The following is a 14,042-nucleotide window of genomic DNA, read 5'->3' as shown; positions in this document are numbered from 1 at the left end:
TCCACTGGAGCTCGCAAGCCATCTCAGATTGTGTTTTACTGCTATCTTGTATGTGCCGTGTGGTTTCAGTTGTAGAAAGCACTAGGCCTCGGGCTGGGGTGTTGCATGTTTGTGGCCAGCCAGAGGAGAGGAATTGAAGTTGGTGCTGCCCTCCCGTGTTCACTTGGCAGAAGACAATCTGTATTGTGCTCCACCGCAGACTGCTACAACACACATGGACTCAGAGACTTGGACTATCTTTTTCTTTGTGACTGTATTTTTTTGCTATCTTATATGTGCCGTGAGCTGTGTATGACTGTTGGTAGTGTTTTGCACTTTGGCCCCGAGGTAACACTGAATCATTTGGCTGTATTTGCGGGTAATCATGTACAGTTGAGTGACAATTATACTTGAATTTCTTCAGCCAGAGGCTGGTGAATCTGTGGAACTCATTGCCACAGACAGCTGTAGAGGCCAAGTCACTGGTAATATTTAAAGCAGAGGTTGATAGGTTTTTTATTAGTAAGGACATCAAAGATTACAGGGTGAAGGCAGGAGAATAGGGCTGAGAGGGATAATAAATCAACCATGATGGAATGTCAGAGCAATCTCGATGGCCTCATTCTGCTCCTATGTCTTATGGTCCTATGGTCAAGTTCAAGAACACAACTGCAGATTACAATAATACAGTTTAAAACACCATTTGTGACCAACTTCAACTGTATACCTGAATCAGAATATTAAATGGTGCCTTGTGCAGTTTTTATAATTGAACACTGCAGCTTTACTCTTGCCCTAGATCTCTACGTAATGCAAATTTGATATGTCTATTAAGGCCCTTATATCCAATTAAAGTGTTTAACACATAAGAAATTTGGCATTGAATTGTTTTAAAGGAATTGTCTTTACTTGCACATTTTACATGGAGCAGAAATACTGTATTTCGTTCTTTGGAGCTGGAAGGTTTGAAGAGACAATTGTCCATTATTAAGTTGAACAAGTTAATCAGCATTTTTGTAAGGGCACATCCTAGACTCCATCTTCTATAGCAAGTTTCTTAAGTCCATAACATGCAAAACCTTTGCACATCTCTACAAATTGAGTCAAGATTTCAAGAGAGACTGTACACCAAATGGATTGAATAATGCTATTAATGTGTACATGATTAGAGGCCTGGAGTTCGGGTCCTGGGTGGATACCAAAGATTGAAGCCTGTAGCTTGTCCAGACGTACAGCTTAAAGCCCAAAGGCCCAATGTCCAGAACCCCGAGTCTGCTGGAGGCTGAAGACAGTCTGTCCTGTGGTTAGAGGACTATGTACGTGCACTGGGAGAACGACACAGGGGTTGTTTTGCTGGTACTGCTTTGTCTCTAGGTATGTTCTGTATTTTTGTGTTCTGTGTTCTATGGAGCATGGTGAGCACATTATTTTGGCATGAGTATGTGTGGCAACACTTGCAGGCTACCCCCAGCACGTTTGGGCATGTTGGCTGTTAACACAAATGACACATTTCATTGTATGTTTTGATGTACATGTGATAAATGAATCTAAATCTAGCTTCAACCTGCAATGTGTGACATCCACTGAGAGGGTCTAGGTACTCATCAGAACGTCATCAATCACACATGACAAAGTCTCAAGCTTCGTCACTTACAAGGGCAAGGGCTGCAATTATTTATGTCCTGTAACACATGCAAGGTAGAGTTAAAGACATACATACTCCACATGCGAAATACATTACTATTTCGTCAATGGTTCCTCACTCACAAGATTAAATCTGCAACATGCATTAAAACATTCATCATCACTGGCTACATCAAGAAGGAATTTATCTGAATCCTCAATGGGATTTAAGGGTTATCATTAGACAATAACCAGACCAGCTTTTCTGACATCATATAAATCTATAAATAATAGTGCCTCATTAACATTACGTATGCAACTGGCTTAGTAAAAAAGTGTCAACATGAATAATCATGCTTCTCAAACCTAGATTAGAATTTCCCACTGTGAAATTCAAATTTAAGATACTGTATATACAGAAATATTACCTCAAATTAAATACCTGAAGGTTTGTCTCAAGTGTTTCAATGCCCAGAATACAAGTGACAATCATTATTGAGAAGATGATAATTTTAAAAAGCTGAATTGAGAAACAAGGTTTATCCTGGGCCTTATAAAAGAGGGCATCAGAAAACTGTTTTAAAGTGAAAATCTGTAATGTTCCATTTGAGTTGCTAATGGTTCCATGCTAAGTTCATTTGCCCTCACACTGTGTTAGAGTTCACCCACTGAATTCATAAAGCATTGAATTCAGGTGGAAGCAGTAACAGAACTGTACAGACAAAGTGAGAATTATCATTCTGAAACCTCCATTCCTATTCCAACAAAAAAGCATACATTAGTCAATGTTACCTTTCCACCGACACATAACTGTAGATGTGGAAGGGAACTTAATCAACATCAGGCTAATTTAAACAGTAGAGATTCTGCAGATGCTGGAAGTGTAGGTAGAATATACTGTGATTAGTGTAAAAGCATATTTGATGGTTGTCATGCACTTGGTGGACAAGAGGATTCAGAATGTTGTTGTAGTACTAATCACTTTATTAATTATTGAGAATATTGCATTGCTGATAATAAACCGTAGATTAGTATTTATAAGATCACCAAAGTTCTTGCGCTTGATTTTGCACTACCTCCCAAACCCATGGTGTTAGGTTTTATATGAGTCTTTTTATAATTACCATTTGGTTTCAGTCTTTTAAAGTTTCTGAAATGGAAACAACAGCTGAATGAAGTTAGTCCAGTGCTCAATGTGAATATCACCCAATCAGACTCTTTATGAAATCAAACACTCAGCAAATGTAAAAGGCGGAACCCCACAACAACCACTATCCATTTGCCAAATTATATTACAAATACTGTTGGTCTTTTCAAGGATGGTCATCATCTTTAGTATTAACTGATGTAGGGAAAATGTGCATACAGGTAGATGTCAAATGCAAATCAGCAATAATGACAGTGCCCACTGACCAACAAGACTGGGTAATTGTGTGTGCAGAGTATACAAAGTATGTGAATGGTAATGAATTTACGTTCATTTTACATTCCTAAAAAATGGCTCCTCATTCTTGTGCTTTAGGAGTGGGCTGTTTCAGTGCTGTTAAGATGGCTTTCAAAATGGCAGCGAAGGCCACAGCACCTGGGTCAGGTCGGGTGAGCTGGGCTGAAGAAATATAACTGGCCCGTCCTGCCTTTGCCTTCATATTTTTCGTAGATTCTGCAGCTGCTTCAGCTTTCTGGAAACAGAAAGAAGAAATGAAAAGACAACAATCTGCAATCTACAATGTAGTCTCTACGTACATTGCTCAACATAGTCTTGGGATCAGTGTAACTGGCCTGCATCAAATCACACTCAGAAAATTTTGCCTTCCATACATCATGTACTGTGTTGACCACTGGTCTGTCCACTTACATTCAAATAATTACAAGCCATCCTTGGGTTATAAACACATAGTTTATAGACAATCGTATATATGAATGGATCCCATAGTACTCAATTCAATAGCCTGACATACGTGTATATGAACAGCAGACATAGTTCCCTTTCTCTCTCTCTCTCTCCACTTATAGCATTCTGATCAGTCTTATGTGCTGTTGATGTCAGTTATTACAATACTGTGGAAATATGGTGACCATATCAAGTAATTTTAATCAATGATTCAATTTAATATCAGAGAATGCATACCAGTATACAGCCTAAAGTCCTTACTCTTTGCAGATGTCCGCAAAACAAAGAAACCCAAATGAATGGCAGAAAATGTTAGAACTTCAAAATGCCCTGCTCCCCTCCCATGCACAATGATCAACCCTACCCGTCCTCCTCCCCCCACCTGCTCCAGCAAAAGCATCAACCCCCACCGTCCACCAATAGCAAAGCCCCCAGAGACCGTGATCTAGACTCCATCAAAACTACTGTCCATCCCAACACTTCAACATCTTACAGGCTCCCTCTCTCTCACACAAATTAAGAGTGTCTGTAAAAAAATAGAACCTGCTCTTTACCCAAAGATGGAAACTACATGTTTTATGTTAGAAATGTGAACATCAGGATTATATTATTTCATCATGGAGCAAAAACAATGAGATTCAAAGGGGAAAATGAAGTTACAGTTGAAAACTATTATTATATCCTTTCAGAGCACATCTTAGATGTACATAAATATTAATACAATGCTAATGACTAAAAGGTATTAATGTATTAGAGGAGAGGGAGAAAGAAAAAGGAAGAAAGAAAGGTGGGGGGGGGGGAGAAAAAGAAAACCTGCATTATTTAACTTCTGATGGTGAAAATTTAGCCCCAATAACCACCTTTCTCATTTTGCCCTGAGTGGTGGAAGACCAGTCAAATGTAGTGAATGTTAACAGGTTCTAAATTGGGGCAAGACGAATTATGAAGGTATTAGATAGAAACTTGCACAGGTTATTGGGATAGGCTGTTTGCAGGTAAAGGGATGTCTGTCAAGTGGGAGGTTTTTATAAAAGTAATACAAAGAGCTCAGACAGCGTGCTCCCACTAGAGTGAAAGGCAAATCTGGCTGTGTTATAGAACCCTGATTTACAAGAATATTGAGACTCTGGTCTGATAAAGGGAAGTGTAAAGTATAGACAGCTGAGATCAATTGAATCCTATGAGTACAAGAGACGTAGGAGAACACACAAGAGGGGAATAAGGAGGGCAAAAAATGGACATGAGAGAGCTTTAGCAGTTAAGGCAGAGAAGTATGTTCAGAGATTCTATAAGTTATTAAGAGCATAAGTGTTACCAGGCAACTACCATTAAAAAGTAATGTGGATGGGTGAGTGTTAAATGAAAATTTCTCTTCTCTATTTACTGTGAAGAAGACCATGGAGGCTCAGGAATTAAGGGAAACAAATAATAAAGTACTGGAACTTTTCCACATTTCAAGAGTGCTGGTGCTCTTAAGGTGGATAAATGCACGGAGCCTAATCAATTGCATCCCAGGACATCAAGGGAAGCCAGGGAAGAAGTAGCAGAGACATTTGCATTATCCTTAACCATAAGTGAGATACTGAAAAATCGGTGGGTGGCTAATTCAATGCCTTTATTTAAGAAAGGTTGCAAGGAAAGCCAGGGACCTCAGGCCAGTGAGCCCAACATCAGAGATAGAAACGCTACTATAATGTGGTTCTAAGCGATCAGATCTATCAAAACTCTGGAAGGGAAAGGACTGATCAGGAATAGTCAGCATAGCTGCGTGCATGGGAAGTTGTGTCTCATGAACATGAATAGGCTTTTTTCTGAAGAGGTGACTAAGAGAATTGACGAGAGCATGATGGTAGATACTATCAATGCAGACAAAAGCAGGGCCTTGCATGATTGGCTGATCTGGAAGGCTAGATCACATGAGATCTAGAGTGATTTAGCCAACCGGTACAAAATAGGCTTAGTGGAAGGACTCAGAGAGTTGTTATTCAGATTAGACGCCTGTGAGCAGTGGTGTGCCACAAAGATCAGTGCTCGGCCCTCTGTCATATGTCATTTACATCAATGATTTGAATGACAATGTTGTTAACATGGTCAGTAAATTTGCAGATGGAAACTGGTAGTGGTCAGAGAAGAAGGTTATCTAAGATTAGAACAAGATCTAGGTGAACAGAGCAAGCAAACCAATGAGTAGCAGATGGAATTTAACTCAGGTAAATGTTAGATACTGCATTTTGGTCAATTAAACAAGGGCAAGATTTATGGAATAAATGGTAAGACCTGGACAGTAGAACAGAAAGAACTAGGCTTAGGGAATCAGGGAACACAGCTCCCTGATAGTAGTGCTGTTAGACAAGATGGTGTAGAAATTGTCTGGCACACTTGATTTCACTAGTCAAGGCAGAATACAGAAGTTGGGACATCCCGTTACAACTGTACAAGTCAGAGTATTATGAGCAATGCTTGTTTATAGGAAGGATGTCATTAAGCTGCAAACAGTGCAAAAAAGATTCATGAGGATGTTACTGGGAATGGAGGACTCAAGTTATAAGGTGAGACTGGGACATTTTTCCCCTGGAGAACGGGAGGTTAAGAGGCAACGTACAGAGGTATATATAATGAGGTGCACACTTAGGGTGGATGGTCACAGTCTTTTTCCCCCGAGTATAGGGGAGCACAGGAAATTATAGAGCACAGAAGGCAACAGGAGGAAAAAGTTTGAAGGAACATGAGGGGAAATTAGACTACAAAACACTGAACAGAATTAGGACATTTGGCTCATTGAGTCTGCTTCACCATTCAATCATGGCTGATTTATTTTCGTTCTCAACCCCATCCTCCTGCCTTCTCCCCATAACCTTTGACAACCTTTCTAACTAGGTGCCTATTAACCCTCGCTTTCAATGCTTCAAAACCCAATGATTTGACCTACATGGCCATCTATGACAATCAATTGCACAGATTCACCACCCACTGGCTAAAAAAATTCTCCTCATCTCTGTTCCAAAGGGATGTCCGAGTATTCTGATGCAATGCCCTCTAGTCCTAGAATATTAGAAACATTCTCTGCGTGTCCACTCTATCTAGATCTTTCAATATTTGGTAGGTTTCAATGAGATCTCCCTCTCATTCTTTTAGATTCCAGCAAGTACAGGCCTAGAGCCATCAGACACTCCTCATACATTAACCCCTTCATTTCCAGGATCATTCTTGTGAACCTCATCTAGACCCTCTGCAATGCCAACAGGTCCTTTCTTAGACAATGGGCCCAAAACTGCTCACAATACTCCAAGTGTGATCTGACCAATGCCTTATAAAGCCTCAGTATTACTGTGGTAAACCATGTATATATGTTGTAACTGGGTTAACTGTCTGGACACGCCCCTCTGCTGGCTCCTCCCACAGAGTCCTGTATAAAGGTTTTCGCCTTGCCCCTTCCCCTCAGTCCGGGGTCAGACACTCACTGTGGAGGTCGTATTGTACAGCGAAGAAAAGCCTTTCAGTATTTTACCAAACCGCAGTATTTTGGAGTTATTGAAGGTGCTTCAATTACACCCTTGCTTTTATATCCCAGTTAATTCCAGCATTGCATTTGCCTCCCTTACTACTGCTTTAACCTGTTGCATCATCCTCCTTCAAAATACTTCTTTATCTTTGGATGGTATCTATCATGTACCTTCTGAATTGCTCCCAGAAACTCCAGCCATTGCTGTTCTGCTGTCATCCCTGCTAACAACCCCTTCCAATCAACTTTGGTCAGCTCTTCTCTCCTGTCTCTGTAACTCCATTTCCTCCACCGTAATATTGAAACATCTGACCAAAGGGTTCCTTTACCTTGAGCTCTCTAAACAAATACTTATTCATATAGAGGGTTGTTAGTGGGTGGAACAAATTGCCAGAGGAAGTGATTGAGGAAGGTATAATAACAACATTTAAAAGACATTTGGACAATCAAATGGATAAAAGGGACCTATAAGAATATGGGTCACATTGAAATAAAAGGCACTAGCTCAGATAAACATTTTAGTCAGCATGTAAAAATTGGACCTAAAGGCTTATTTCCATGCTGCATGACTCAACGAAATCCAAACAAGTCCTTACCTGATACACATGTAGATATTCTCTAGCAAGTGAACCTGATATTGGTCATAACTGGAGCCGCAACTGCTATTTGCTTCCTTAACAAGTATGAGAACAGGTTGTCTCTTACCTGCACAGCCTCAGCTAAAACTTGCAGTACATTGTCACCTTCATCTGTCATATTGCGTAGTATGTCTGCAGCAGCACACATTGGGTCAAGCTAACACAGAGGGGAAAATGAAACATCATTTGGAATACAAGCAAAAATTAAGCCCGTGTGCAGCAAACTCTCGAAGGTTTGGTGTGACCCTTTCGATTCTTTAACCACCAATGTAGTAGTGGTTTAAGTAGAACATTCTTGGTATTTTGGTTCAGACAATTCTTGCTATTTTGGTTCAGACATAATCAACTGCAAAAACCTTGAAAGAGAATTGAGTGCACATATTAGTAGTAAGTTTTCACCTTCAGCAAATATGCTCCACCTATCTGGAGAATTAAACCACTCACTGAGAGAACTAAGGTATCAGTTGCACTTTATGACAGTGAAATATATTCACAGCAGGAACGCTGAATGAACAGCTTTCATCTTCATTGTCTTCGATATACTGCATCTTTGATCTAACTTGGGACCAGCATGTTACCAGCAACCGAATATATGCTCCAGAAAATCTTTCGTGCTGGTATGATGACTTTGATTGGGGGATGTTGAACAAGTACCTTAAAACTGTACACTCAAGGGTTTGCTCTAGGAGCAAATGAAGGATTAAATTTGGTTCTGAAATCTCAAAGCTTTTTTTGACTGACAAATGTAAAACAAAGGCTGTAGAAGCCTAACATTCCCCCTTGATGATTAGAATCAACTCTCTGATAAGCATCTAGATTTAATCAGCAGAACTTAAGCTGGTACAGTGAATGCTACAAATCATGACAGTATACAGGTTTTGCAGACAAACCTGAAAGAAGGCTGTGCTTATTACAACTGGATGTGGTATTCACTGTGGGGAAAACAGCCATTTTTGACTTAGGTTTTTCTCTCACACCAAAGCTTGGTGACTTTGTGTCAAGAACCATAATTTGCCAGTATGTTGGTAGCCGTCACCTTAGCCTTGAAGAAATGTCCAGAAAATTAACAATGTAAATCAATCATGAAATCTAAAATCAGCTCTTCTCAATAATTCAACTTTAATTTCAGGGACATGTTTTTATTTTGGAAGAACCTATAATCACTGTTTGCAAATATTTACTTTAGTATAGGTCATTGACAATGAGATTTACAGGAAGATGTTGTTTCCTGCTTCGCATTGCTGCCTGCCACACCTCCGACAGTGCCCTTAGGTCAGCTGGGGACCACTGCTCATTGATGTTTAACTCCTTAGCCCTGGTACAGCTTCCAATGGGGTTCGTCAGTTCCCCAATCCTTCCTCCTCAGCCACAGCCAAAAGAACAAAAATTAAAGAATGAAATTAAGAAAGGCAAGTTACTGAAAAAGGTAGGTTTTAGAGAGGATATTAGCATGAAGAGCCAAGGGCGGCACAACAAGGCCTGAAATGGAAGTAAGCAAGTAGAAGAATAAACGGTGAAAGGGCTGGAGGAGGTTGTATTTTTGAAAGACGAAGTTATGGAGGCATTTGATCACAAAAATAATTTTAAAAACAAAATCGTTATGCTTTATAAACTTTTGGACCCTTCTCTCCATGAAATAAAAATACTTAAAAAAAATCTTTGTAATAAATTAAATCCTCTTGGCAACTTTAGTTGCATTAAATACACTGGACAAAGATTTTGCTTCCTGAATACTTCTGAGTGTATCTTACGGAATTTGACTGCTGATCATGAAAATCACGAGGTTTCCCTATCATGCACCATTTTAAAAATTGCCTATATTTATTATTTCATTTCATAATTCAAGTCAATTAAAGTGTTGCCCACAATGTAAGCTGGTAAGTTTTTATCTTGGGCAGGCATGCCTGGGCAGGACAGATGCTGCATGACAGGACAGGTTTTAGAAAAAGGTACAAAAACATCACACACAGCATTCAATGCATTGCATTTACATGTATATTGGTTTCTGGTCATGCTGGTGCACATGCTCTACGGTGCATAGCATAGTGTGTATACTCATTATAATAAAGTAATTGTCTTTTCAGGAGTATCTCTGATAGCAAAATGTCTCACCAGTGTTGAAACAGGCATTATACTTTGTTATATTTGTGGCAAGTATACACTAAAATCTCAAAGACGGAGCATGACTTCTTTTATTAAGAAAGCCTACGGGCTCTATTTTGGGTGTAAAATTGGTGACCAAGACAAAGCCTAGGCTCCTCACATTTGTTGCACAACATGCACTGTCAATCTTAGAGTTTGAATCAGAGGTACTCTGAAGTTATTGCCATTTGCAGTCCTGATGATATGGTGAGAGCAGAACGATCATGTGACAGCTCCTTCTGTCTGACCAGTGTATCTGGTTTCTCTTCTAAAAACAAGAAATCAATTGAATACCCCAATCTTCCTTCAACCATGAGACCTGTGCCGCATGATAATAGTCTTCCAGTACCAAAGTCATCAGAGACATGGTGTCTAGAGGAGACAGACAAAGATGCCATAATGCATGAACCAAAATAGAAAATTACACTGACGCTGACACAGATTTTGAACCCTCTATAACGTATGAGCCTCATCTGGTAATTCAATTTGAGTTAAGTGAGTTAAACGAGTTTGCCAAAGGAAAAAGCATAATTACTGGGTTCGAGGCCGCAAGGATGGAATTTGCTGTAACCAGGCACAAAGATTTCCGTGAAGGATTTCAGTATATGAGACTGATGTTTCCTAGATTCCAAGATTAAAGGAGGCATTTTTGTCGGTCTACAAATCAAACAGGACATCAATCACAGGAATTCAAAGAACATCAAGAAGGACTAGAGAAAATCACATGAAGCCATTCGAGGATGTTGCTGAAAAATTTCTTGACAGCTACAGAGCACCAAACTACACGCAGCTGGTTGACTACATGCTTCAAGAATACAAATCCACAAAGTACAACATATCACTAAAGATTCATTTTCTGCATTTTCGATCAGACTTCTTCCCTGCAAATCTTGGCACTGTCAGTGATGAGCATGGTGAAAGGTTTCACCAGGACATTGTACTCATGGAGAAGTGGTCTCAGGGCAACTGGAATCCATCAGTGCTGGATGATTACCGTTGGACACTTAAGTGAGAAGCGTCAGACACCGAATACACATGAAAATCATCAATAAGACATTTCTAGCATTAGCACCATTATGCAATAAAAGTTAATTTCTTGTTTCTCCAAATTCATGTGATAAAAGTAGCCTGAAATTATATTTGTGTTCAGCTTCAAGTGGTCTACCATAACCACAAAAAATTCTGAAGAAGCAACACTTCGAAAAAAATTGCTGTCCAGTGATATCACCTCATATTTATTTTGTCTGGGTTTTTGCACAACGGGGATGGAGAATCAATGTTTGGGGGAAGTTTCTCCACATACCAGGTGTTGTACATGAAGTGTTAACGGGAAAAGAACCTCTATCATCATGCATTCTATGACACCAGACTGAGTGAACCCCAAAATCAATACCATAAAGGATTATTAAACCTGGTGGCTTCCAGGTCTGCACGACTCAGAAACAAGAAAAAATCTGCAGATGCTGAAAATCAAAGCAACACACACAAAATGCTGGAGGAACTCAGCAGGCCAGGCAGCATCTATGGAAAAGAGCATAGTCAACGTTTCGAACGAGATCCTCCAACAGAACTGGAGAAAAAAGGATGAGGAGTCAGAGTTAGAAGGTGGGGGAAGGGGAGGAAGAGACACAAGGTAATAGGTGAAACCAGGAGGTGGGGAGAGGGACGGGTGAAATAAAGAGCTGGGAAGTTGAATGGTGAAGGAGATAAAGGACTAGAGAAGGGGGAATCTAGAAGGAGAGGACAGAAGGCCATGCAAGAAAGAAAAGGGGGTGGAGAAAAGGAGGGAGGTGATGGACAGATAAGGTGAGAGAGGGAAAAGGGAGTGGGGAATGGTGAAGTGGGGGGTGCGTTACTGGAAGTTTGAGAAATTGATGTTCATGCCATCCAGTTGGCGGCTACCAGATGGAATATAAGGTGTGGCTCCTCAAACCTGAGTGTAGCCTCATCATGCCAGTGGAGGCGGCCATGGACTGACATGTCGGAATGGGAATGGGAAATGAAATTAAAGTAGTGTACAACTCAGTGTAGGCAACCCTCACATTACTGCCATTCAAGTAACAGAAATTCAGTCTTATAGAATTCACAAATCACAACTCAGAAATATGAGGCATGAAATAACATTCAGCCTCTTAGAATTTGTACAAAGCATAGTACATTAATCAACAATTTTTTTCCAATTTACATTTCTTGATGCATGCACAAATGAAGAAGCTTCACTTTATGTAAAATCATGATACAAACCACTTTCTAGGAATGTGCTCCCTCCATGGCAGTTGCCTGTACTTACAGTCATTGATTTATCTGACAACAAAGCCACTAGGACTAAGAGGCAGAATATCCCTCTAAGGTCAACATAAAACCAATGGTCTAGATTAAATATCCTTACTGTCTGCTGTAATATCTGTTATTCTCAGTATTTCCCTTTAATTGGATGTCTTCATGTATAAATTACAGAACTCACCATGGTCCTGTCTCCTAGCTCTGCACCTCCATACCTGCCCAGAAATAAAAATATTAGGCATTTTGGACAAGTATTACAGTCACATCAGCAATCCAGAAAGAGGAGTCAAGCCAGAAAACATTTAATCCCAAGCAAAATCCGAAAATAATTCAGCACTACAAGAAGATCTAGAATCTTCAGACCAGGACTGTTTGCTGAATACTAAAATTGAAAAGGTGTTATATTGGTATACACATATTAAAATTCTTGCAGAGGAAATTTTGTTTTTCCATATTTAGTCCCCAAGACTTCATGAATGTTACTTTATTTTATTTTGACAGAAGATTTTAAAGATTCTGTATCAGCATTTCTGCTTTAGGAGACAAAACATTATTTTAAAAAGTAAATAACATTTGTAAAAAAAAATCTCTAATATATTTATGTACTTTAAGGAAAGTGTTAATTAATGCAAAAACAGTTAGCACTGGGTATCCTAAAATAAAGTATTTTACCTAAGAAATACAGTACTGAGCAAAAGTCATAGGCATATATACGCATAGTATATAGCTAGGGTGCTTAAAACTTTTGCACAGTACTGTATTTGTCAATGTGGAGCAGAGAGAGCGCATTTGCAAATCTGGCGGGAGCAAAGGATGTTGTGAATGGTGAGAGTGTAGCACCACGGGAGGGGTGTGAGACAGATAGCAGAGAAGGGGTGCCAGGAATGGGAGGGGGAGGGGGGGAATGCCATTTATGCACACACATCCAGCCCTGAGACACCCAGGCAAGGTTATTTGTTTCCAAACAATTGTATAATTGATCATTACAGTATGTTTTTCCATTTCCCCCCCCCCACCCCATTCCCCTTTTTCCAACCATGATTCCCCTCTTCCTGCCCACTTCCCACTCTCAGGCCACAATAGAAACCCATATCAGAATCAGGGCTATCAGTACTCACATATGTCATGAAATGTGTTTTTGTTTTATGGTAGCAGTACAGTACATAAAAATATTATAGCATTGTGCAAAAGTCTTGGACACCCTAGCTATTTGTACTTTAATGTATATACTCTAGACTTTTGAACAGTACTATAATGGATTGTGTTGTGCCCGTTTTTCCAATACTATGTGATTCAGTTGTAATTTATGATCATAGTCATTGTGAGCTGAGTTCATGTCAGGTGACACTGTATCCTGCACTTCCATCCACAATCCAGTGTGGAGTTTCATGACAGCCATAGAATAGCCTCAGTAGAATAAAATCTTGTTTTGCTTTCCTTAGTATTTCTAAGGACACTCAGTGGCATCAGGAGACCTGACTGCAGAATGTTCAAACACCTTCCACAATCTACAAAGTGTGGTGCAAATAATATTGAGTGTCTTCCCCTCCCCCCCCCCGCCCCCGAATCTATTGCAATATGCATTCAGTCGAAACGAGCAGTGTTGAACGACTGGAGATGCTGTAATGGCGATGGCTGGGTAAACCAAGGTGGACCTAGGACCTCAAGGAAGGAGACATGGACATATGTATGAATTCCTACAAGGATATATCAGTCATTGCTACACCATCAGATAAATCCAATTAAAGACATTCATTCAGCTACTAATATTCCATTCCTATTGAAATGACACCAGAGTTTCTGACGCTAATACTCTATCCACAAGCCCTCCCATGAAGTATCTATACATTGGGAATATCAGCCTAAAATTGCCTAAATAGGTTTTTGCTTCTGGTGCTTAATGGTTCAATATTTGCTTGGTTTTGTTGACCGTTAAAAGTTCCTCCAGCCTGGAGGAGACATTAAGTTTGGAATCCTAAAACTC

General features: G+C 39.9%; 1 protein-coding gene across 3 annotated transcripts in view; it reads right to left on the bottom strand.

The window, feature by feature from the left end:
• Window positions 1–204: 204 nt before the first annotated feature.
• Window positions 205–14,042, bottom strand: part of tkfc (triokinase/FMN cyclase) — a 59,251-nt gene continuing 45,413 nt past the window's right edge. For 2 of the 3 annotated variants that reach the window (XM_063062135.1, XM_063062136.1), the window contains exons 15-17: window positions 12,240–12,273; window positions 7,701–7,790; window positions 205–3,281 (exon numbers count right to left, since the gene is read on the bottom strand). In XM_063062135.1, the coding sequence (XP_062918205.1) occupies window positions 3,108–3,281; window positions 7,701–7,790; window positions 12,240–12,273 (298 nt within the window). In that variant the 3' untranslated portion in view covers window positions 205–3,107. The remainder of the gene's footprint in view (window positions 3,282–7,700; window positions 7,791–12,239; window positions 12,274–14,042) is intronic. The other variant, XM_063062134.1, reaches the window with a different exon arrangement.

Source organism: Mobula hypostoma, chromosome 11 (assembly GCF_963921235.1).
Source record: "Mobula hypostoma chromosome 11, sMobHyp1.1, whole genome shotgun sequence".
NCBI lineage: Eukaryota > Metazoa > Chordata > Chondrichthyes > Myliobatiformes > Myliobatidae > Mobula > Mobula hypostoma.
The sequence above is the reverse complement of the archived record's forward strand: the minus strand, read 5'-3'. Positions and strand labels throughout refer to the sequence as shown.